This window comes from Ctenopharyngodon idella, chromosome 19 (assembly GCF_019924925.1).
Source record: "Ctenopharyngodon idella isolate HZGC_01 chromosome 19, HZGC01, whole genome shotgun sequence".
NCBI lineage: Eukaryota > Metazoa > Chordata > Actinopteri > Cypriniformes > Xenocyprididae > Ctenopharyngodon > Ctenopharyngodon idella.
This window is the reverse complement of record NC_067238.1, coordinates 6,290,536-6,317,500: the sequence shown is the minus strand read 5'-3', so window position 1 is coordinate 6,317,500 and position 26,965 is coordinate 6,290,536. Positions and strand designations below refer to the sequence as shown.

The following is a 26,965-nucleotide window of genomic DNA, read 5'->3' as shown; positions in this document are numbered from 1 at the left end:
ATTATAAATGAAGTCCACACGGCTCCAGGGGGTTAATAAAGGCCTTCTGAAGTGAAGCAATGCGTTTGTATAAGAATAATATCCATATTTAAAACTTTATAACCTGTAATCTCTAGCTTCCGCTAACCGTCATATTCGCGTTCATGAGAGAGTGGCGTCCCAGATTATGACGTAGGACGCAGGCGCAGTGTGAGCTCCGGTGACGAACACGGAAGTGCAGAGGAGAGAGCAAAACAAAATACCAGTCACAAATGAAAAGTACAAAACTAGGATTTGTAAAGAAAAATGTCGGAGGATTTCGATATAAGACTGAGTTTTTTGCCCAGCCATATTTGTTTGAACCAGAATACGGACCAGGAACTCCGGGAGATGGAGGAGGCTGCCGGAGCAGCGGCACAAACTATAGAACTGAGGAGACGGAGAGCTCATGATCCCTTAATTACACTGCTCGCATCTGCGGCTTCTGTCAAAAATAGACGTGCCGCCTATCTTTAGCGAAGCGACGCGGCGAGCCGCTTCTGAAATGTGCTGCGGCTGGTGTAACAAGCACTGACTAGAGTGGATGCGGCCATAACGTGCTGCTGTGGTGGTGCTCATGCGGGATATGCGAAGCTATACCAACAGAGGTTGAGAATGTTTGCTGCCACGAATGGGCGAATTGGAATGACACCTTTAGAAGTTTTTTATACTGCCGGTGAGAGGACTGAGTGCTGCTGTGTAACACAATATGAAGGCTTTCTGCCTTTGTTGAGCCAAAGTGTATTCGAAGTAGTATTCTCCTTACCTCGTACAAACTGGAGGTGTCGACCAAGGCCTGAAGGACCTGGTGGTATGTTGTTATAGGTGTGGGCTAGCTATATTCACTCTATACATTTGTTTTACAGTCAGGTTGGTGGAACATTTTTCCACGGGTGTATTTACATCCCAGCGAATAGCGAGCAGCCATAGCTTTAATCGCTCCGGATCCTTTACAGGGAATTTTTAAAATGGCGCATCTCCCTTTGATGTCGGCGCACGTAATCACAAGACTTTAGCTTTGTTGAAGCAATCTGGATATTCACAAGAAATCAGCATTTTAACTCTAATAAAATGTAGAGTATAGCTCAAACAATTCACGTGGATTTCCTTTGCTGTACACAACTTGGTTCTCGCAAGACTAGCATATTCTCACCGGAGCTTGTGCTGCGCCTGCGTCTTACATCATAAGCTAGGATGCCACTCTCTCGTGAACGCGTGTATGACGGTTAGCGGAAGCTAGAGATTACAGGTTATAAAGTTTTAAATATGGATATTTTTCTTAGACAAACTCATTGCTTTGCTTCGGAAGACCTTTATTAACCCCCTGGAGCCGTGTGAACTTCTTTAATAATGGATGGCTGCATTTTTTTCTGTCTTTAGAATTTGGGGCACCATCCACTCCCATTATAAAGCATGGATTAGCTTGGACATTATTCGTCTGAACGAAAAAGTATGTCATATACACCAAGGATGGCTTGAGGGTGAGTAAATCATGGGATAATTTTCATTTTTGGGTGAACTATCCCTTTAAGGGTATCTGTAATCCAGTCAAGAGATCTAAGATATTTTCTCACCTGAAATTCCTTAATAGTGACGTTGTTTTTTTGCAAGAAACTCATTTGAGAAATGAAGACCACATTTAACTGTGGTAAAAGTGTTCATGGGTCGGTGAATATTTTCATTCAAATTTCAATTCTAAATCCAAAGGGGTTGCAGTGTTATTTAATAAAAGAGTTCATTTTTCTCTTACTAAGGTCATAGCAGATAACAATGGCAGATATTTGATTATAGTTGGCACGCTATATCAGAACCTGGTTCTTCTAGTTAACGTTTACGCACCCAATTTTGATGACCCCAATTTTATAAATAGGTTGTTTGAAACTCTTCCCTCTTTGAACACTCATAAGTTGATTTTTGTCATTGATCTTAATTGTGTAATGGATCCTGCATTAGATCGATCAAATCCTCGTGTGTGGAATCCATCTTCCATGTCTAAAGCAGTCTCAGAATTTATGGCATGTAATGGTTGTATAGATCCATGGAGATTTTATAATGCTCAGGCCAAAGTTTTTTCATTTTTTTTATAGATAGTCATTTTATCCCTAATGTTACATCAGTTAAATATCATGCTGTTGTTATTTCTGATCATGCTCCCCTCACTGTAGACATTTGGCTGCGTGCTCGACCTCACTATTTACGACAATGGAGATTTAACACTCTTTTATTGTCTGACAAAAACTTTATTGATTTTCTTTCTTCTTCTATTGATACTTACATGGTTACTAATCAGAACAGTAAGACCTCCTCTTCATTGTTGTGGGAAGCACTTAAGGCTTTTTTTACGGGGTCAAATTATCTCGTACTCAGCCCAGAAAAACAAACTTCATTCAGTTAAACTGTACAAGCTCTCTAGTGATATTTTTAATATTGACCAACAGATAGCATCTAATCCGTCTCCAGATCTGTTCAAGCGTTGTATGGACCTGCATGTGGAGCTTGATCTTATTACGACAACCAATGCCAGGGCTCCAGACTGCGCCTAAAACGGTCGCATTTGCGACTAAAAATATTAATTTGCGAGTGATATTTTTGCTGAGGTAGCCATTGGCGACCATACAAATTCACACGTTATGACTGTACAATTTGCATGTTATTTGCGTGTTCTGTGACCAGTAGACTATCACAGCATTTGCTGTGTTGACGTAATTAAATGAGATGCTGTGTGTGAATGTTTCACTGAGCGCCGAAATATGAACAGGTAGGGAAAAATTTCACACACCAAACAGAGCTAGATGAAAGCCGACGGTGTTGTCGCCTCGCGTTGCCTGTTGTTCTGTGTGAGATTGTTCTGTGTGAGATAAGTAGACAGTTGGTTGAACTCTCTCAAGTGTCTTTGCAATGAAAGGAAGAAGGGATACTGGTCTATAGTTTTCTAAAAGTGCTGGATTCAGAGTGGGTTTTTTAAGCAGCGGGGTAATCCTAGCCTGCTTAAAAGCTGTGGGAAATGTACCAGTGTGAAGAGAAGAATTGATAATGTGAGTGAGTGCAGGTACAATTGAGGAGGAGATGGCCTGAAGAAGATGAGTGGAAAGGATGAATTTGGAAACATCTGCCTCAGAGAGCATGGAGAAGGAGGGGAGAATTTGTGTTTTCCGTTAAGATGTTATTGTCAGTGTGTGGTGTGGAGAATTGGCCGCTGATGGTTATTTTATGTGTGAAAAATGTGGCAAAGTCATCAGCTGTGAGAGCTGATGTGGGTGGGAGGGAGGGGAGGAGGGCAAAGAAGAGAAGAGAAAGTTTTGAAAAGTGTGCGGGAATCAGTAGAATTGTTAATTTTATTGTGATAGTATGTGGTTTTAGCATTGGAGACATTTGCAGAGAAAGAAGAAAGGAGTGACTGATAGAATCTAAGATCAGTAGGATCTTTAGATTTGCGCCACTTCCTCTCTGCAGCCCTGAGTCTAGACCGATGCGGAGAGCATCGGATGGCCAGGGGGCAGAGGGGGTGGCACCGGCTGGTCTGGATGAAAGGGGGCAGAAGTCATCTAAGCAAGATGTTAGAGTGGTGCAAAGAGTGTCAGTAGCATTGTTAGTGTCAAGTGATGAGAACTGATTAGGGGGAGGAAGTGTGGATGAGACCAGAGAGGATAGGTGGGATGGTGAGAGCGAGCGTAGGTTTCGCCAAAAAGTAACGTGGTGGAGTGTGTGTTGAGTTAGGGGCAGGTTGAGATTAAAAGAGATGAGGAAATGGTCTGAGGTGTGTAGTGGAGTAACCAGTGTATTGTCGGTGGAGCAACAGCGTGTGTAGATGGTTACCTTGATTTGTGGGTAGCTGAAGTAGACACTCGCTTGAGATCATATGAGGCAAGCAGAGTGTGGAAGTCAGCAGCCTGATGTTTCTCTAGATGGATGTTGAAATCTCCAAGTACTAGCAGAGGAGTACCATCCTCAGGGAAGGATGAGAGTAACACATCTAACTCCTCCAAGAAGTTACCTAGCTGACCTGGGGGACGATAAACAAATACAACATGGATTTTAGCAGGGTAGGTGATGGTAATTGCATGTGATTCAAATGAGCTATTGTCACAGAGAGATGGTAAAGGATTGAACTTCCATTCATTGGACATAAGCAGACCAGTACCACCACCCCTCCCAATCTGGCGTGGGGTGTGAGAGAAAGTGAAATTACAGGAGAGGGCTGCTGGTGTGGCAGTGTCCTCTGGTTTGATCCATGTCTCAGTCAGAGCCATGAGATGGAGACCTGAATGAGTAGCAATAGATGTAATGAAGTCTGCTTTGTTTACAGCAGATTGACAATTCCAGAGACCAATAGAAAGTAATGTACTAGATGACATTGGTAAAATACGCAGGTTGTTAGGATTGCACTGCCTCCAACATGTAGCACACAATTTACGAGTGTTAGTAATAGTGAGAATTTGGAAGCACATATCTAAAACAGGTCACAAGATATACAGACAAGAACACACTGTATAAAAAAGGAAGGAAAGAAGGAAAAAGATGAGAGCAATACTCAAGTGCCTTGTCGGTGGAGTCGCACAGGTAGAGCCGCTGGTCTTTACACTCTTCGGTCTTCACACGATGAGGGCTTCACAAGAGGGCTGTCGCGTCCGCTGCTGCGGTATACTATACAGTTTTACCAACTTGATACAACGTTAGTTAGTTCAGCAGGCCTAGCCTTACTGACTCGGATTGAAACGAGAACAAGCGCAAATTGCCACGTGAATACAGTAAACAAACTTCCTAGCAACGACACAGCACTAAAATCAAACTAGAAATAACACAAAAACACTTACAGGTCTACCTCGTCATTTAAAGGAATTTTTCACTCGGATATCGAAATTAAATTATCTCTTTATGCTGACGATTTGTTGTAATACGTTTGTAACCCGATCACAGCCGCTCCTTCAGTCTTATCTATGTTGAACAAATTTGGCTCCTTTTCTGGTTATAAAATACATTTTCAAAAGAGTGAGTGTTACCCTGTAAATGCTTTGGCCCTGCGACTTAAAAATTCTGATTTTCCATTTAGGCTGAGTAGGTCTGGTTTTAAATATCTTGGGATTAATGTCACTAGATCTCTATGTTCTCTCTCTTCTGCCAATTATACCCCTGCGACTTAAAAATTCTGATGTTCCATTTAGGCTGAGTAGGTCTGGTTTTAAATATCTTGGGATTAATGTTAATAGATCTCTATCTTCTCTCTTTTCTGCCAATTATACCCCTGCAACTTAAAAATTCTGATGTCCCATTTAGGCTGAGTAGGTCTGGTTTTAAATATCTTGGGATTAATGTCACATCTATATCTTCTCTCTTTTCTGCCAATTATACCCCTTTATTGGCTCAAACTAAGTCTGATTTTCAAAGGTGGCGCAATCTTCCCTTATCTTTAATTGGAGGAATTAACATAGTGAAGATGAATGTCCTTCCAAAATTTCTCTTTTTATTTCACAGTGTATTCTGTTGTTTTTGCCTAACAGCTTTTTAAAGTCTATTGACCAAATTGTTACTCATTTTCTATTGAATGGTAAAGTGCCCAGAATTTGTAAAGCATTACTCCAGAATTGTAAACTTAGTGGTGGGCTGTCTTTACCTAACTTTAAGTTCTATTTCTGGTCAGCTAATATTCATAAGATGACATATTGGTTCAATTCATCTAATGCTCCCTGGTGCAGGCTGGAGGCAAAATCATGTTTCTCCACTTCTTTACAGGCTCTACTCATTGCCCCCTTGCCTATTAACCCTTCCAACTTCACAGATAGATTAGTAGTCATTTCTACCTTTAGGATATGGTCCCAATTTAGGTGATATTTTAAGTTTATCTCTGCCTCCCCTTTAATGGCATTATTTATGAATAACTCATTTCCCCCATCAATCACAGACTCAGTTTTTCCTGATTTGGTGCGATAAAGGATTAAGATATTTCAGAGGTTTATAAAAGGAGGGTACCTTCTGCAGTTATGCTGTATTGTCTACTGAATTTGAACTGCCATCGTCCCTCCTCTTTCGCTATTTGCAGGCTAGGCATGGTTCGGCTTCTTTACTTCCAAACTTTCCTTGTTTGCCACCTAAGCTGGTTTGGGAAAACTTTCTTGATATTAATTCTTTTCAAATGTCACTTATTTCCAGGATTTATTGTCAGTTTATAGATTTAGAGGATTGTACCATTATAAAAGCTAAAAGTGCCTGGGAACATGAATTGAAGAGTTTGTGGACGATTGGTGGACGATTGCTCTTAACAGAATTTACACAAGTTCAATATGTGCTCGGCTTGCTCTCATACAGTTTAAAATATTACATAGGGTTCATTACTCCAAAGCTCGGCTTTCTGCAATTTACTCTAATGTTGATGACAGTTGCGATAGATGTCACATGTCACCCTGTAATCTGAGTCATGTTTTTTTTTTTTTCTGACCAAAGCTTCTTATTTATTGGAACAACTATTTTGAGACTAAAATATTTAAAACCAAGGTTGATGTCTGCCCTAATACTGCAATCTTTGGGGTTCTTAAAGTTTGGACTCGGTTAACATCTAAACAGTTAGATGTACTTGCTTTTACATCTCTATTGGCTAGACGACAGATTTTATTGCTTTGGAGGTCCACCAAGCCACCGGGTTTTTCACAGTGGCTTGTAGATGTTATGTATTTTTTGAAGCTGGAAAAGATAAGATGCTCTCGGTATCCCAGCTATGGGTCCTTTCATGATAAATGGCAACCTTTTATAACATATTTTCACTCTCTTCAAATTTTACCTGTTGACTGAATTCCTTTGTGTCACTGCCATTCCTCCTCCCCCCCCTTTTTTTCTTTTTTTTTTTCTTTTCTTTTCCTTGTGTTGTTTCCTTTGTTGTAAAAATGTGGACTGTTTTATTATGTCTGTTGTTTCAATTATTATGTTTTTTACCTTCCACTCAATAAAAATTTTGAACATAAATATGGTCACATTCCGGCTAAGTACCCATGTCTTCCTGGGGATCCAAGAAGACCCCTTCCATACTTGCAATACAAAAGGCAGGGACCATTCCCTGTCTCCCCATTAGGTCTGGGAGCCTCATACCTTACATGGAAGTAGTTCCGGTACATAAAGAGAACCAGATGTTATAGTATAGAATATAGCTTCAACAGAGGACAAAAGACCTTCTGTCTACATTCCTTCAATGCTGAGACCAGCACTTTAAACATAGAATCTTTCAGTAATGTAACCTCAAAAGCAGTCAAGAAGTATGTATGTAAAGTTAAAATTTGAAGACTCTTTGGCCAGAAATATGTTTAGTAGGTTAAATATGGACTACTGTATGGTTGATGAAACCTCAAAAGGAGTCAGTAGCCGCTTTTCCACCGTCGGCCCGAACAGTTCTGTAGCGTCTGCAGTGGATCAGATTAGCAAGTCAACTATAAATTTCGTTAAAGTTTAACTTCTTGAACTTTGTTTGTAAATCTCACATTGGCTCCGGCCTGGCTGACATTAACAGCCCACTCAACACGTTTTATGGCCGTGTCGATGGATCACCGGCACCCACGAATCTCTCCCTTGTGACTTCAAACGATCGCGATCAACTCAGATCGAATTACACCAAGCCATGTGGCCACATTCCAGATGTCGTCAAACTCCAATACACGTATGCGCGCACACACAGAAGAACATACCAGGACTCTCTTTAAGTCACATTCATTAAAATATGATTAAGATGTAATCCTGTAAGCATGTATTTCAGTTTAAGCATGTACTTAATTTAAGTTACGACTATAGTTGTGTGAGTTGTACCCCCAAAACTTTATATGCGAGTGTAAGACTGTACCTCTGTCTTTGTCTTTTTCACCCGGTCATGTTTAGTCTTAAATGAATTATGCCTTAATTAACTATGTATGTTCTGTTACGATACCATGCATTAGTCTATTTTTAAGGTCTTTTGGAGTAAAAGTTACCAATTCTGAAACCATCATAAATTATGCAAATTGAGCCGCAAGACAAGAAAAAGAGAACTTTTCCCTCCTCAAAATCCACGCTGGACATTGGCTGTTCACCCAAGGAGGCGTTTTGGCTTGTTTGTCCTTAAAAGACAACCACATGCATGTTTCTTTGTCTCTCGATTGTCTCTTGCCATCTCACGCACGTCTCTCCCAGACGTCCCATCACGCGCTCCTCTCCTCTTCGGGACGACCACCTTTGGCGAAACAAACTTTCAAATTCTCAGTTCAAACTTCCCACAGAGACGGAAGAAGCCAATGAACTGCAGCCACGGACGCACTGAATCTTCACATGTATCTTTGAAACTCAGCACGCAAACACATGCAAGTACCGCTTCTATCTATCTTAGATGCGCTAAGTTACACGACCTAACAAAGGGATACTGATATTTTGCTGGCTCTTAAGGAACTCTCTGTAAGTTTTGCTACTCTTTGTCTTCTCTCTTTTCCTGTCTTTACTTTCGCTTCTGTATATATGTGTATTCTTTGTGTATATTTAGCCGTATAGTCTATGTATTTGTAGTTTCATATATTAAATCCATTATATTCATGCTTGATTGTTTCTGTTGCTCATTCAGCAAATCAAGTCACTTTTACGTTCCGATTGTGCAAACTGCTTTACACTTTAATGCTAGAATAGGGAGTTATTTCTCGTGGTCAGAGAAATAATCTCCCTTTATAATAATCGATAAGGAAAACTGATAGTTTGCGGGACAAACTAGACTAGTTTTTCTAAATTAACTATTAAACTAGAACTAATCCTGAACCATATATGTAATTAATTATAATCCGTTGTAATTGATTCACAATATATGGCATAATTCCCTTTTTGGTCGATTTATATTATAATTGATCATAACGCGTTATGATTTTATTATATATATATATTTCACCCATAATTTGAATTAATTAATTAATTCGCTTGTAATTCGTTACAGTTCTCATTGCGTAACCGTTCCATTCCGTGCCGACCCGGACCAGCTGGCACGGTTAGTTTCATTTTCCACTGTAGTGTTGATAACAGCTGCTCTTTGGAATGTAATATAAAAGCGCCAATCGTTGCCTTGGTAACGCAATGGTTTACTTATGATATGAGATGTAAACGACTGCAATATGGAGGATGATTAGATATTTCTATTAATTTTATTATTAATTTGTGTTTACTTCACTCAAATAGAGTGCTTATCCAGCTACGGAGAAACTGGTAGCCAGGCAACAGACAAGTGTCCAATCTTGCGTGGAAACATCACTTCACAGATTCTACCAGCATGATTCAGCACGGTTAGACAACCGTGCCGAGAATTCCGTGCCGAGAACGGTTTGTAATCATGCCGTACCATGCCATACCGTGCCATACCAGGCTCAAATGGAAACACAACTGGAACCGTTCCTTACCATTCCAAGAACCGTTCGGCCCGACAGTGGAAAAGCAGCTAATGAGTATGTGTAAAATGTTCAAGATCGAGGACTCTTTAGCCTATGCGATGTTCAATATGTCAAATATGGACTACTGTCTGGGTAATGTAATTTCAAAAGGAGTCAAAAAGTATGTATGGAAAGTTAAAATTTAAAGACTCTTTGGCCAGAAAGAGTCCGCGATCTTGAACATTCAGTAGGTCAAATATGGACTACTGTATGGTTGATAAAACATCAAAAGAGGTCAATGACTATGTGTAAAATGTTCAAGATTGAGGACTTTTTAGCCTATAAAATGTTCAATAGGTCAAATATGGACTATTGTCTGGCTAATGTAACCTCAGGAGTCAAAAAGTATGTGTGGAATGTTAAAGTTTGAAGACTCTTTGGCCAGAAATATATTCACTAGGTTGAATGGACTTCTTTGTAGTTGATGAAACATCAGGAGTCAATGAGTGTGCGTGAAATAATTAAGATTAAGGGCTCCTTGGCCTATAATATGTACAGTAGGTAAAATATGGACTACTGTCTGGCTAATGTAACATCAAAAGGAGTCAAAAAGTATGTGTGGAAAGTTAAAGTCAAAGACTCTTTGGCCACAAATGTGTTCAGTAGGTCAAATATGGACTACTGTACGGTTGATAAAACATAAAAAGGAGTCAATGAGTATAAATAAAATGTTCAAGATCGATGACTCATTCGCCAGAAATATGTTCAGTTTGTCAAATATGCACTACTGTATATTTATACTCTATATTTATAAAGTATGTATGGAAAGTTAAAATTTAAAGACTCTTTGGCCAGAAATATATTCAGTAGGTCAAATATGGATTACTGTATGGTTGATGAAACCTCAATAGGCGTCAAAGAGAATATATAAAATGTTCAAGATCGAGGACTCTTTGTCCTTAATTGCATTTACACTCTCAGTTAAGACATTTGCGATTGCATTTTTATTAAATGCCCCGCAATGAATATAGGAAAATTCAATAAGGAATTGAAAATGCATTCCGAACCAATCCTGTCCCTGCACCACCAATCATTGCGTCAAGGTGGGCCAGGTGTTGGAAACATGGTGGCACCAGTGCTATAAAGAGCGAGGCATGTTCTGGCAGATGAAGTAGAGCATGAACAGAGAAATGTCAATGTTCCTGAAGATTATGTGCTTCCATCAGTGATAGAACCAGTACGTTATTAGAACCATAGATATTTATGGTTAGGGCACCTCGCAGATAGCATGCCTGGCGCTCGAGCATCTTATCGTGAACGCAGTGGCGTGGCTGTTGAAGTGCTGAAACGGACGCGTTGAGTGAGCGGTACTTTACAACTGGTTACTTACTTATAGAAATAATCTTAGACAAGCTGTTCGAGATTATTGCTTGCCTATCATGGTTGTATGTTTTTCTCATTTTTATCCTTCTGATTATTGTTTATGCATCATTAATATTAATTAAACAATGTGTAGTCCATTTGGATGCTAATGAGTGTTATTTATAGTAATAATAGTAATAATAATAATAATAATTTTTGTTACCAAAAATAACTTCAGACTGATGTCTAAAACCCATCTTTCACATCTTAGAAAGCACTTTGGTCTGATGTGAACAGGTGTTGGTGGTGTAATAGTGTGGAGGATATTTTCTTGGCACAGTTTGGGCCCTTTAGTACCAATTGAGCATCATGTAAACACCACAGCCTACCTGAGTATTGTTGCTGACCATGTCCATCCCTTGACCACAGTGTACGATCTTCTGAATAATCCTACTTCCAGCAGGATAATGCAACATGTCACAAAGCTCAAATCATCTCAAACTGGTTTCTTGAACATGACTGTTCACTAGACTCAAATGGCCTACACAGTAACCAGATATCAGTCCAGTAGAGCGCTTTTGGGATATGCTGGAACAGGAGTTTTGTGGCATGATAGCTTTAAATTTGTACAATGTTGAAAAACATTAGCAGTTGAGAAGTTTTAAATAAAATGTTCATTAATAAAATTATGTAAAATAAAATTGTTTCATAGAAGAAAAAGAAAGATTTAAAAAAGAAGAAAAAGAAATAGGCCTGATTCATTGCTTTGACCCAGAAGAATGACCCTACTCTGTGTAGCTGTCCAAAATGTTTCTAAAATAGAGAAGAGAGAAATTTAGACATCACCAGAATGAATTTTAGGAGCATTAGAGACGGCGTGGGTGGGTTGCTTTCTAGTGTGTGAAAGAGGGGTTTAAACATCAGAGTTATTTTTGGGAATATAAATTATTATTATTATAAATAACACTCATTAACATCCAGATGGACTACACATCGTTATATTAATGTAAATGATGCATAAGCAATAATCAGAATGATAAAAAGAGAAAAACATACAACCATGACATACAGGGGCGACATGAATGAGTTTTAAGGGGGGTATGCAAGATATAATTTTGGGCCCCCTTCTTCCAGATGAATAGTTTTTTTTCTTTTAACATTTAATAAGAAATTGAACAAGAATAAGAAACATCCCCCTCCACCCCCGAAACGCAATTGATTTAAACCCTTTGACGCGTACGATCACACCGGAGTGATTAGAACGTTCAGTGCATTATAACAGACACAAGTCTGTTATGGTTTTCTACTACGCACCAAAAGGGGGCGCTAGTATACTCAAGTATGAGGTTTAAATCCAGTTATGTAGTAGAGGAAGACAGATTTGTTTGAGCAGAGGGAAGCATGGCTTACCTGCTGCATCGCGTGATTTTTTTTTTTTTCCCAAACCAGTTCAGCGGAAATCCCCGCCCTGCAACCAATTTCATTGGCTCAGGTTACAGTGACGGGTAGGTTTAGGGATCAGGGTTGGGTGTAGGCAATCGTTATTGTGATTGACATGGCCAATGAAATGTTTAGAATCGGCTTCAGGGCGGGATTTCCGCTGAACTGGTTTGGGAAAAAAATCACGCTGCTGCATCGCCTCAAGTCAAGATGTCCTGATTGAGAAACTGAGAAACTTTTGGTTTCCTGCTCAATCGAAGTAAGACATTATTTTGTATTATCTGTGCAGTGTAATTCCAGCAATGTGTTTGCTGATGTCATATGTGTTTTCATAGCTATTGCGTTTGTGTTTGCGATCGTGCCATTTTTCTAATGTTAGTTCATCTGTGTTTATAGAAGGACTTCTTGAACACTGTATGTGAATTATGGTGTAATTCATTGGAAGCAGAAGTCAAGTGGATTTCTGTTCTATCCTGAACTTTGTTGGCATTGCTTGTGGATCCTGTGGGATTTGGCACACAAGGACTAAGATCAATTTCTTTCTATGTGATTTTTTTTATTTTATTTTTATTGGGGGATTTTTTTTCTTTTTGAATTTTTTTTTTACATGCACGGATTTTTGCTTTACCTCAACTACAAGGAACAATTTCTTTCAACGGACAATCTTTAACAAATTGTCTTGCAGTCATCATACTCCCAATATTTTCATTTATATGTGGTTCAAAGATTTGGTATTTATTTATTTATTTTTTTGGTTGGTTTGTTGGTTATTTCACTTTTAATATAATTTGCTGGTTGGTTTTTGTGCTGTAATTTCTTATGATATATAAACTACTCATGACGCTTAATTGCTTGGTTTCAAACTGTCTAATTTATGTTTATGGTTAGTTATTGAGTCCACCCAAATTTCAGATTTATAACAGCCTCTTACCCAGAGTAGTTGGAGTTATGTTATAAAGTGGCGCCCGAACAGGGACTTTGGAAAACTAACTTCATTTACATTTATAGAATTGAGTCTTTATCTCAGACAAGATAAGCATGGCAAGCCATGATGGGGGATGAGTCCGTGCCTTGTTTGGATTTCACATCTGATCCTTTCACCACCCACGAGAACCACTCAAGGAGCTGATTAATACTTTCATTGATTTATACATCGACTCTGAGGAAGAGAATGAAGGATGTATAGATGAGAATCTGGATGATTATCCTTTACCTCCCCCTCCACCCCTTGAAACAGAAAGAGAACCATGTCAAGACACAATCAACTCGGTTACGTCTTTAATAGAACGACTGGCACGAAGAGTAACTTCACTTGAAAACCGGGTAGAAGACTGCATTCAGAAGGTGAGCGAAGGTGTTTCCCATGCAGAGATGGAAAGCAAATGTAAGGCCAGTGAAGAGAAATTGAAATATTTTGTAGAACGAGAATGTGACAGAGTAAAGAAAAAGTTGGAGCTCACCGTACAAGATTTAGGACAATCTATGGTCGACTGTTTAAAAAGAAGGGATGTTCAAATTGAACAAAAACTCAAGTCTCTTGGTCCAATCATGTCTACTCCCAACCAACCTCGTCCAAATTCATCATTACATACTCCTATTTCCAATTCCAGAGAACAAACGTACACCGTTCAACCTAGTCACATATCGGTTCCAGAAAATTCATCCTCAATACAGTATAACCCACCTGTGAAAATCGACTTTCCCAACTTTAGTAACAGTCAAGATGAAGATCCAGTGGTATTCATTGAGCGTTGTGAAGAGTATTTTGCTGTGCGTCCTCTTTCCGACAACGAGATACTTGCTTCATTAAGTGCTGTATTAAAGGGAACTGCTAAAGATTGGTGGCGGGCCGAGAAGAGGAATGTAAGTAGTTGGAGACAGTTCAAGGAATTTTCTTGCGCTCTTTTTTTTTTTTTTGGTGAATACTATGAAGATGTGGCTGCAAGGAAGTTGTTAGAAAGAAAACAAGGAGCTAATGAAAGCATCCGGGATTTTGCTTTTCAGTATAGAGCATTATGTATGAGATGGAAGAGAGAAATGACTGAAAAGGAGGTGGTGCAAGCGATACTACTGAACTGTAATCCACGGCTGGCCAGTTTACTGAGAGGTACCGTAAAAGATGTCGGAGAGTTAGTAAGAATTGGCACCCAAATGGAGAGAGATTTTGACGAATCAAAAAGATACTGGAGTCAAATCAATGTGCAAGAACAAAAGAAGAGATCACAATCTTATCGAGACCCTCAACACCAGAATTGTGCAGACCGTACAAGCTCCTGTACCTCCAGACATTAAAACAGTTGCCATTGCCATCTTGCTTCGAGACAGATAATGTACTGCCTGTATCCACCATGGCTGTGAAATATCACTTATCCGAGAATCATGTTGGAGACAGTTGTGTAAAAAGGAGCAATACCAGCAGAGCAAAGGACAGTCATTCCTGTTGGCCAATGGGCACTGGCAAACCACTATTGGAAAGGTGAACTGGAAATGTGAGATCCAAGGACAACAAGTAGATCTAACATTGTTCATCTTGAAAGATACTGATTTAACTGTACCAATCATTTTGGGCATGGACCCATTAAGCGGTCACCTAGGAAGGCTAAAGACACTTCTCAGACTTCTTGAAATAGCCTGTTGGCCTACATTAAGAGCGGATGTGTGGAAATACTGCAAAGAATGTCAGACATGTCAAAAATATAAGCCTTCGTTCACAAAAGTATCAGGGTATTTACAATCCCTTTGTAAATTGTATTTACAATTTACAAAAAGGGTCACTGATAATTCAAACGTCCTTTTACGCTTTGGCTGGCACTGAGACAAGAGACGGACGCGCTTAGTGCTTTTCACATATCACAACTATTCAGTATAGAAAAAAAAAAAAAAATTTATAGGTTTTTTTTTAAAATTCACATTCCATACAGTGATGCCTTTGGAAGTTGCATAGCTATCCTTTCAATTACAATTTGACGAAGTGTTTCATTCATATCAGATAGATTGTGTATGAAACAAAGTTTAGGCTACTCTATTCTTCTCCCAGTCCACCGGCCACGTAGCCTACTTTTATGTATTTCGGGGAAAATGGTGGACACTTACGTGATGTAAATCCGACAGATCCTCTGAATTGCGGTGCGGCTATCAACTAACATCCATAAAGGTGTTTAAACGGCACAACACATTCACTTCCACATATTTGACAATCAGAATATATCATACAATTCATGTTAACAAGTTATATATTCAGTATTTTGAATAAAAAGGAAAAATAAAATAGAAGCGTTACATATCTGTCTGTGTGGCTGCATAACGTGTCGCCAAGGAATAAAGTTCTAAAATAATGTTCTAAATAAATAAGTCGCCTCAAAAATCTCACGCTGGTGGCTAGAATATATGTAAGCAATAAGGTATGAGAGGTTGTACTGTATCGTGAATAAGTCACGGGTGAAGGGTGTTGTTAGGCACAACGTGAAGCAGAGTGCCTGCAACCCCTTCAGCCGTGACTTATTCACGATACAGCACTAGCCTTGAGTACCTTATTGCTTTCATAAAACGGTTACCACACAATACAAATATTAAAGCCAAAAAATATGTATCAATGCAACTTTCATGAAGTAAAATCACTAAAAGCCTTCCTTCCGCCGGAAAAAATAGTTCCTGTCACCCAGTAGTGAAGACTTTTATATAGAAAAGACTGAATTGTTGTGAACACGGAACAAGACGCAGCTGACAAATGCTTTGACTTGCGCTGTCAGTCACGGGAAAACCCATTAAATGTTATAAATATAAATGTGATCGCAGCGGACATTTAAACAGATTTTTTTATTATGAACATAGGACTGACCTGAAGAAAAATGCTAAATCTGAATGCAGGTAATAAACTCGCTCACTCGATCTCTTTCTTACAATACTCTTCCAAATAATAGCTTAAGTGAACAATATAAATTGAGAACAGTTTACGATGCAAAGAGTGGTTGCTAAGGGTGTTGTGTAGTAATACGCAGAACCGTTGGGTGAAGTGGTCAAAGCCGTGTTTTATCGTAAATAAAACACAGCTATTGACCAATCAGAATCAAGGACAGGAACTAACCATTTTATAAAGAGCCCATAGAATATAGAGATATCCCCAGCCAACACAACCATATTCGGAAATAATGATTAAGGTTTTTCTGAAGAATAAAGTTACATTTTTCAATTGCTGTTTTGCACCCACACAGAAGACCGCTTGCACTACAGACTTCTTGAATGAGGTCTTTCAACACATCCGCGACCAACAATCATCTCCAATATTTTGTTTATTATTATTTGTAAGTGCCCATTTCGTAAGGGAAACTTCATTTTAACGTCTTCATCCCTACTTTTTATTTTTTACGTTTTCGCTTTTGTGTTCCTGATAGGCACTTCCCAGCAAACACAACTATGTTGTTAAAAAGTTTTTTTTTCACGTTGTGAAAAGGACGTGATAACGTATTAATCTGTCTTTTTTTGAATTATGTTGGACCCCACTGTTGGTTGCTGTATACTGTCCTTACAGGATTCAAAAATATTTGATATTTATTTGATGTATTTTTTTTAAATATTTGATAAACGTTTGAACGGTAGTGTATTTTAAGAAGCAAAGCCTTCTTAAAATAACTAATAAATAATACATACATCTGATGCCCCTGAAATCACAGTGCAATTTTTTTTATTATCAATATTTGTTTACCATGAAAGATCAAAACGTGTTTGAAATAGTTTCAGCCCATGAAATGTTGTAAAAACGTTTTGTGTTTGCTGGGTTCTTTCCATCCATCCTGTTCTTTTTTTTTTTTTTGTGCGGTTAACACGGCATGCGCTGTATTTTGAAGTGACGAGAGAGAGTTAGGGTTGGGAATTGTGAGAAATTTTCCGGTTCTGCCCAACGATTCCGGTTCCAGTTCCATTTAAAATAATTAAACGACTAATAAAAAATAGTAGTAAGGGAAAAATGCACAATACTTGACTCAAACAGTCCTTTTTGTGTTAATTATTATTGTAAAATGACTGTTAATCTCAACAAATTCGCTAACACTTTACAATAAGGTTCATTAGTTAACATAAGTTAACTACATTAAGTCAAGTCAAGTCACCTTTATTTATATAGCGCTTTTTACAATGTAGATTGTGTCAAAGCAGCTTTACATTGATAACTGGTACATTATTTGGCTGCACAGCAGCTCTTAAAAGAATAGTGTCAATGCAGGCAGATCAAAGCACTGTTGAATATCAAATGTCAAGTCAAATGTCAAGTGTCCCCAACTAAGCAAGCCAAAGGCGACAGCGGCAAGGAACCCAAACTCCATCAGGTGACATCAGGTGGCAGACAAGTGGCAAATAGGTGTTTAAATGGAGAAAAAAACCTTGGGAGAAACCAGGCTTAGTCGGGGGGCCAGTTCTCCTCTGGCCAACAGTGCTTTGTTACGATTCAGGTAGCTATCATAAGTCCGACAGGATCGCAACATTCAAAGTATTTATTCCAGTTCCATCCAATTGAGGATCGTATTCATCACGGCGGTATGGACGGTTGTTGAGGAACTGTGTCGTGGCTGTCGTGTCGATGAGGCCCTCACAGTGGATGATCTAGTTGACTCAATCTCTGCTGATACTTCAGGGCTTCGTTGTGGTCGTGTCAAGGTGCAGGTCCTTGGTCTCACCTGGATACGGCCCGGATCCGGTTGACTACGGTGAACCTCGGGATAACCAGAAAGACTAATATTAGCGTAGATGCCATTCTTCTTCTGATGTAACGAGTACATCAGGCGTTATAGGAAGTGTTCCCGGTTCCGGCTGACCTAATTTATGCAGCCTAATAATCCTTTAACAGATTTGAAAATATAAATTGGTAATGTGTTATGTGTATGCCAGGTTAAAGAAATGCGTTTTTAGTCTAGATTTAAACTGACAGAGTGTGTCTGCTTCCCGAACAATGCTAGGAAGATTGTTCCAGAGTTTAGGTGCCAAATAGGAGAAGGATCTACCGCCTGCGGTTGATTTTGATATTCTAGGTATTATCAGCTGGCCTGAATTCTGAGATCGCAATAGACGTGAAGGACTATAATGAATTAGGAGCTCGCTCAGGTACTGGGGAGCTAAACCATTTAGTGCTTTGTAAGTAATTAGCAAGATTTTAAAATCTATACGATGTTTAACAGGAAGCCAATGCAGTGTTGACAGAACTGGGCTAATATGGTCATACTTCCTAGTTCTAGTAAGAACTCTAGCTGCTGCATTTTGTACGAGCTGTAGTTTATTTATCAAGCGAGCAGAACAGCCACCCAGTAGAGCGTTACAGTAATCTAGCCTTGAGGTCATGAACGCATGAACTAACTGTTCTGTATTTTTCATTGAGAGCATATGTCGTAGTTTAGATATATTTTTAAGATGGAAGAATGCGGTTTTACAGATGCTAGTAACATGGCCTTCAAATGAAAGATTGGTATCAAAGAGCACACCCAGGTTGCTAAGTGACGACGAAGACTTAACAGAGCAGCCATCAAGTGTTAGACAGTATTCTAGGTTATTACGTGAAGAAGTTTTTGGTCCAAAAATTAGAATCTCTGTTTTTTCTGAATTTAGTAGTAGGAAATTACTGGTCATCCAATTTTTTATATCAGCTATGCATTCTGTTAATTTTGTGAATTGGTAAGTTTCGTCAGGGCGCGAAGAAATATAGAGCTGAGTATCATCAGCGTAACAGTGAAAACTAATGCCATGCTTCCTAATGATATCTCCCAAGGGTAGCATGTACAGAGTGAACAGCAATGGTCCTAGTACTGGGCCTTGCGGTGCTCCATATTGAACTTGTGATCGATATGACATCTCTTCGTTTACTACTACAAACTGATAACGGTCAGATAAGTATGATTTGAACCATGACAATGCAATTCCACTAATGCCAACATAATTTTCGAGTCTATTTAAAAGAATATTGTGATCAATAGTGTCAAATGCAGCACTAAGATCCAGTAACACTAATAGAGAGATACAACCACGATCTGATGATAAGAGCAAATCATTAGTAACTCTAATGAGAGCAGTCTCAGTACTATGGTACGGTCTAAATCCTGACTGGAAATCCTCACAGATACTATTTCTTTCTAAAAAGGAACATAGTTGTGATGATACTACCTTTTCTAGTATTTTTGACAGAAAAGTGAGATTTGAGATGGGCCTGTAATTGACTAATTCTCTAGGATCAAGTTGTGGTTTTTTTAATAAGAGGTTTAATAATAGCCAGCTTAAAAGTTTTTGGTACGTGTCCTAGTGATAAAGATGAATTGACGATATTAAGAAGAGGATCTATAACCTCTGGAAGCATTTCTTTCAATAGCTTAGTCGGTATAGGGTCTAACATGCATGTTGTTGATTTTGATGATTTAACAAGTTTAGACAATTCTTCCTCTCCTAAAGCAGTAAATGAATTGAATTTTTCCTCAGGGACACTACAATGCACTATCTGACGCGATACTGTAATAGACGGTTGCATGGTTATAATTTTTTCTCTAATATTATCAATCTTGCAAGTAAAGAAGTTCATAAAGTCATTACTGCTGTGCTCTTTGGAAACATCAGAAGTTTAAGCTTTATTTCTTGTTAATTTAGCCACTGTATCAAATAAATATCTAGGGTTGTGTTTATTTTCTTCTAAAAGTTTTGAAAAATAAGCAGATCTAGCAGATTTTAAGGCCTTTCTGTACTCAATCATTCTCTCTCTCCACGAAATGCGGAATACTTCTAGTTTTGTTTTCTTCCAGCTGCGCTCCATTTTTCTGGCTGCTAACTTTAGGGCCCGAGTGTGCTCATTGTACCATGGCATTGGATTAATTTCCTTAATCTTTTTTAAGCGCAAAGGAGCAACTGAGTCTAATGTGCTGGAAAAGACAGAGGCAATAGTTTCTGTTACAACATCGAGGTCTTCTAAGCTTTCTGGTATGCTAAGGCGATGAAACTGATCAGGAAGATTATTTATAAAGTGATCTTTAGTGGTAGAAGTGATGGTTCTACCATATTTATGGCATGGAGGCAGTTTAGCCGCCTTGACTAAATGTAGTATACACGAGACTAGATAATGATCTGAGATGTCGTCACTCTGCTGCAGAATTTCAACAGCATCAATATCAATTCCATGTGACAATATTAGATCTAAAGTATGATTACGACAATGAGTGGGTCCTGACACATGTTGTCTAACACCAATAGAGTTTAGAATATCTGCAAATGCCAATCCTAATGCGTCTTTTTTATTATCTACATGGATATTAAAATCACCAACAACAAGGACTTTATCTGCAGCCAATACTAACTCCGACAGAAAATCAGCAAATTCTTTGATAAAGTCTGTATGGTGTCCTGGTGGCCTGTATACAGTAGCCAGCACAAATGTCAACCTACATAATGTTACGTAGAGTACCATCACTTCGAAGGAATTATATTTGAAAGACTTTTGACTAATACTGTAAATATTACTATAGATTACAGCAACACCTCCCCCTTTGCCTTTCTGACGGGCATTGTGTCGATAATCATAACCTTGAGGACTAGACTCATTTAAAGTAATGTAATCGTCCGGTTTTAGCCAAGTTTCTGTCAAACACAGCACATCTAGATTATTATCTTTGATAATATCATTAACAATAAGTGATTTTGAAGAAAGGGATCTAATATTTAACAACCCGAGTTTTATCATTTGTTTAGCATTATTATCTCTATTTTTTTATTTGTTGAACATCAATTAAATTTTTACCATTAAATGGGTTTGGAAGTTTTTTGTTTTTACTAATTTGGGGTACAGACACAGTCTCTATTTGAAAATATCTAGGTGTAAGAGTTTCTATGTGTTGGGAGTTATCTGAATTTTCGGACTTCTGTAACGTGAGGCAGCTAGCAGACGGTCGGTTTAGCCAGTCTGTCTGCTTCCTGACTTGGGCCCCAGTTTGTCATGTTTCAGTTCTAAGACTATATTATACTATATTACTAGAGAGAAGAGCAGCACCATCCCGGGAGGGATGAATACCATCTCTTTTCAACAGGTCAGGTCTGCCCCAAAAGCTTTTCCAATTGTCTATGAAACCTATATAATTTTGCAGACACCACTTAGACAGCCAGCCATTGAATGATGATAATCTGCTAACTATCTCATCACTCCGACGAACAGGAAGGGGGCCAGAGCAAATTACTTCTCCTGACATTGTACTTGCGAGTTCACACACCTCTTTAATGTTAATTTTAGTGATCTCCGACTGGCGAAGTCGAACATCATTAGTGCCAACGTGAATAATAATCTTAGAGTATTTACGATTAGCATTAGCCAGCACTTTTAAATTTGCTTTGATGTCAGGTGCTCTGGCTCCCGGCAAACATGTGACTATGGTGGCTGGTGTCTCTATTTTCACGTTCCGTGTAATAGAATCGCCAATAACTAGGGCACTTTCAACAGGATTCTCAGTGGGTGTATCAGTGAGTGGGGAGAACCTGTTTGATGTTCTTATTGGAAAGGAAGAGTGGTGTTTTCCGCGGCTAGGCCGCCTCACCGTTACCCAAGTGCCCTGCTGCGCGGGCTCTACAGCCGGAACCGAACAATGTACAGAGTTCACTAAGCTAGTCACATCCAAAACAGGATCTGAAGCCCTTGCATTCTTACTATCCTCGATTAAAGTTTGGATGCGTGTCTCTAATTCTGAGATTCTCTCTGTCAGCCTGACTATTTCCCTACATTTATGACATGTAAATCCCTCGTCGCTGACAGAGAGAGCTATGGTGAACATGTGGCAAATGGAACAGGTAGCAATGCTGGGAGAGGATGACATGACTCACCGTGTTTGTAGACTGATCCGACTTACCACAGCTGTTTGAAGAACGCGTTGAAAAAGGAGCGCGCGAGAGACTGTTAACAAGTTAACAAGCTAGCGCTGCAAATGCAAATGCGTTGTAACAGCGATTTAGATTCAAAGATTACAAGCTAGCGACGTCAGATTAGTGTGGTAGGCAATATTACATATAAGGTAATAATAAAAAAAATAATAATAATAAAATAAAAAAATAAGCAGCAATGAATAAAAGTAAGAGATTCAAAACAAAGCTGTACGGAGTTACAGACGCAAACCAATCTGAGCAGCGAGGCAGACAGGAGCAATCGAGCCAGGGATCTAGCATTAACATTAACATGAACTAATAATAAACTGCATTTCTGCAGCATTTATTAATCTTTGTTAATGTTAATTTCAATATTTACTAATACATTATTAAAATCAAGAGTTGTATTTGTTAACATAAGTTATTGCACTGTGAAGTAACATGAACAAACTATGAACGGCTATATTTTTATTAATTAACATTAACAAAGATTAACAAATACAGTAACAAATGTATTGCTCATGGTTAGTTCATAAATGAACCTTATTGTAAAGTGTTACCACAAATTAGATAAGATGCTTGAACACACATGTAAGATTCAGACAGGTGAAACAATATTTTTGTGAGTTGGATTCATAAAGACTTGTTTCTGAAAGAATGATTCAGTGATAGACACATTTTTAACAGTAAATTTGTTGCCACCTAGTGGCGTAACAATGCAATCAATACAGTCGTTATTTGAAGTCCAGTTACTTTAAGAAGGTCATTTATTATACATAAACATCAGCATTTCTATCTGAATAATAAGCTTTTGTATACCATAATTGGAATAGGCCTATGTGTCACACAGAAATAATGATACTGTGCGTTTGAAAAGATTGTTTGTGAAGCTGTTTATATCTACACATGACAACTCTCTGTAGATCAACGGCAGCGCAAACGCAGATTTGAATGTCGTGATTTTATTTTGTTCAAATGTTTAATATACACGGGCGAATCGTTGTCATTTAGGAATTAGATCATGTGGGTGATGAGATCTTTTAAAGATTAATCGTGCAGCTAATCTGACGTATATGAGTAGCGCGAGGGCTTTTCAGTGCATTCATTGCTATAATATTCATGATGTGAGATGTCTCTGTTAAAGGATACGCTCCCCGCACTTCGCCCACCCATCACACCAGAACCGTTTTCAGAACCGAAACTTAGAAATCTTGCACGGTTCTGGTTCTTTTCAAAAAACACTACCGGTTCCTGATGAGAACCGGTTCTCGGTTCCCAACCCTAGAGAGCGTGCATTGCAGCTTGAAAAAATAATGTGGTAACTATTATATAAAAATGATTATTGCTTTGAGAGTTCATATACAGAGTTCATAGTTGATGCACCATGTTTGATATTTCCCAGGTAGCCAGTACAATCGGGTCAATTGTCGGCTCACTCGGCTGTGTTCTGGCAGCGGCTCACCAGAAGCTCTGGCTCAGTAATGGTTGCCAGATTTGGCTAGGCTTTGGATGTGTGGATTTGGCCCGATTTGCACTGAGACACGGCACATTTAGCCACATTCGACCCTATGGAGCCCTGCACATGACACATGCAAGAAAAAAAAAAAAAAAATTACTAATTCATTCCCTCGATTTACTAAATTGTATGCACGACTTATTAATTTGTTCCCTTGATTTACTAAATCGTGTGCACGATTTACTATTTCGTTCCCTCGATTTATAAATCACGTGCATGAAATAGTATAAATCGCGTAAATCGAAATAGTAAATCGTGCGCACGTTTTAGTAAATCGAGGGAACAAATTAATAAATCGTGTGCACGATTTAGCCCACTATTTTTTTTTCCTGCATGTCATGTCCGGGGCTCCGTACAGCCCAATTACGGACCATAAGTGCTGGTCTGATTTTGGGTGAGATATGGCCACACAGACCCACACCAGTTTCAGTTGAATGCTGGAGGTGGGTCTCCTTTTACAATGTGGTGAATTGTATGTAGCAGTGACCCTTAAGCTTAAATGTAATATCCTTTTCCTGTCAATGTTTTTTATTAGTGTATTTTTTTTAAAATTCCTATTTATATAATATTTTTTTCCTTTTTTTTCCCCACTATCTTTTTTCTTAACTAAATTTGGAAATTCATTATTTAATTCATATAATGAAACAAGCTTAAAGGGGTTAAAGGGAATTTTAACATTATTTCTGCTATATGAGTTTCAAAACATGTGATCTAGCTTTGACATCTAATGACGACACCTGGTGGGCTTTTTGTGCTGGTAATTGCTAAAAGACCAGAAGAACTTGTTACTGTGGTGAGTAAACCTTTGATAAACTAACATATATCAACCCTAATTAAACACACCTGAGTCAGCTAATCAAAGTCTCCAGGATTACTAAAAACATCCAGGCAGGTTTTTTGGAGCTGGTTTGAGCTACAATCTGCAGGACACCAGCTAATAAACTAACCAATGTGAAGTCTTAATTTTCTACTAAATTCATAAACTATTCTTATTGCTTTGTCTGTGTTGTGGCAAATTCGATGTCTCTGTGTCCCTTCAGTTCTGGTCTCAAAGAAAAACTCTCACGAGTCGAAGTTCCAGGTCCCAGGAGTTTAACTTTATTGACAAGCAACAAAGTGAGATGCCAGCTTCATCTGAATCTCTCTAGCCAGGGCACAGTTTTTATAAATTTTTCTTATCTGTTAAAACAGTGTAAGATCCACCCCTGCAGTTGAATATATGTAAGCAATAAGGTATCCATGATCTCATTTACAGGTGCTCTCCTCCCTTTCTCTTCCTGGAGTCTCCCAAGTACTCCCCAACATTTTTACCACAGTCACTTCACCATTTAAACTGCAGGTGTTGCTTATGTAAGAGATAATTTTCTTTGTAAGGGTGGCCGACTGCCAACTACTGTACATCTTTTGACTTAATCTCTCATGGGCCTTCTGCCAGTTGATGGTCAACCCTTTTCCCATTGGCCAAATGAAACATTGTATCAAGACAGTCAACACTCCCTGGAGGCAAGAAGCCTTCACGTGATACCCTTAATAATGGTCTTATTCATTTCACAGCCACCTATTGTCTGGTGGAAAACTACCAGCAAATATGCTAAGTGGCCAAGCTAACTACTCAGATACATCTGACCCTTACAGTCATGTAGGCCAAGAGGCCTCAAAACACTTCTAGCTTTTATAGTAAGCAAACTAATTCTACAATTGTTTCCTATAGGATAGATAAAATACTCCGTCATCTGTAGCCAGAATATGGCATGCTCTTTTCCACCACAGAAGCATTCTATTAATTGACAGTAATGATCACTATTATAATATCAAGAGCAATAATCAACAACAATGTTTTTGTGATGATATTGCAGCTTCACCCTCTAATTGTAATGATCGTTGAGAGACGAAGCAGAGAGAGAATCCAACTGCACGCACACTTTTAATAACAAAACTACACATGAACAGACTGGAACATTTGACCCAACACGATCCATCACAACACATCAAACAACGGCTAGCAAAGAACAAGGAAACACAAGTGCTATATATATATATATATAATATATATATATATACAGGGGCAAACAGGCTTAACAAGATAACAAGGAAACAAGAAATACCTGGGGAGACAAATTAACATGAAAAACTACAACATAAAGCACAGGAAACACGTAAACTTAAAAGTCCAAGGACAGACACAGAGCACATGTGACAGAGCCCCCCCCTCTAAGGAGCAGCTTCCAGACGCTCCCAACAGTCATAAAAGTCCAGGAGGGAGGCGGAACAGAGGCGGACCAGGGGGCATCCAGGTCCGGGGGGGTGGGCTCTGTCATGATTCCTGTCTTGTGTACCCCTGATCTTGTGTGGACTTTTGATATTTCCTGTTTTATGCCATGTTCTTTAGTCCTTTGTAGTTTTTCTTGTTGATTAGTTCTTTGATTGTTCCCAGGTGTGTCTTGTTTGCCTATTACCCCTTGTGTATTTAAACCCCAGTGTTTCTTGTGTTCCTTGTCAGGTCTTGTCCTACATGGATGTATGTTTGATGCCTGTCATTCTGTTCTCTGTTCTATGGTTCTCTGGTCTCTGCTGTGGTTATGTTTGTTTATTTTTATTATTAAACTCTTTTGCATATGGATCCAGCTCTCCCTTTGGTTTTGAGTTCATCAGATGTTACACTAATTTGTTTTTTTTTTTATTTGCTTTATGCATTTTTTGTGTAAATACATGTACATAGTAGTCTGTGTTAATATGCATAAATGCCATGCCAGATGCAACTTCTCTTTAACCTTTGCAGTTTAAAGTTGTCTTTTGTTGATGTTGAAAGAAACTGAATTGGTAACAGTCTATAGTACTGTGATTGATCTTTTTTCTTCTGTTTTAATTCAGTGCAAAGAAATGCAAGTACTGCCAGTGCATCAGATGGAGAGATTGAATAGTTCATCAAAAGACTTCAGACAGAGATGGGAGAACCAAAGAGTGGGCCCAAAAGCAAACTAATTATACCTAAGGTATGTTCCAAATGTTAACATTTACCAGAGTTAACGTTCATGTTATCATATTTCTGAGATCTATCTGACTAACCATATGTGTCATTGTCTGTTCCCCTTTTTATTCTCTTTCTGTCAATATGTTCCTCTTTTAGGGTACGCTTACTTGAGGAGGCTCCTGGGGTTTTCTTGTTTGTTTTTCATTATTTTTTTTTTATTTTTTTTGTTTCAAATATGTTTCAAATAAATTCTCATACTCATATTTTCATTGTGTCATATTTACTTGGGGAAAAGGAGCATATATTGATGTTATAGGGTAGGCATGGAGTGATTCATAGGGTTGAAGGTGGGGATGCTATGAAAAAAAACAGGGTGGCAAACCCTTAATCTTTGTAAAGTTGACATATTTAGCTGACATAAGTACATGTAGGCTTAAC

At 38.7% G+C, this 26,965-nt stretch overlaps 1 protein-coding gene and 1 long non-coding RNA gene across 3 annotated transcripts in view; one reads left to right on the top strand and one right to left on the bottom strand.

Moving 5' to 3' along the window:
- Nucleotides 1–26,790, top strand: part of LOC127501112 (uncharacterized) — a 34,995-nt gene extending 8,205 nt beyond the window's left edge. Inside the window, exons 3-4 of one of the 2 annotated variants that reach the window (XR_007926514.1) lie at nt 26,428–26,549; nt 26,684–26,790. This is a non-coding gene — a long non-coding RNA (uncharacterized LOC127501112). Of the gene's footprint in view, nt 1–26,427 lie in introns of both variants that reach the window. The other variant, XR_007926513.1, reaches the window with a different exon arrangement.
- The window catches only part of LOC127501090 (uncharacterized), a 279,778-nt gene continuing 270,077 nt past the window's right edge, over nt 17,265–26,965 (bottom strand). Inside the window, exon 2 of the mRNA XM_051872881.1 lies at nt 17,265–20,474. Within this exon, the coding sequence (XP_051728841.1) occupies nt 19,765–20,474 (710 nt within the window). The 3' untranslated portion in view covers nt 17,265–19,764. The remainder of the gene's footprint in view (nt 20,475–26,965) is intronic.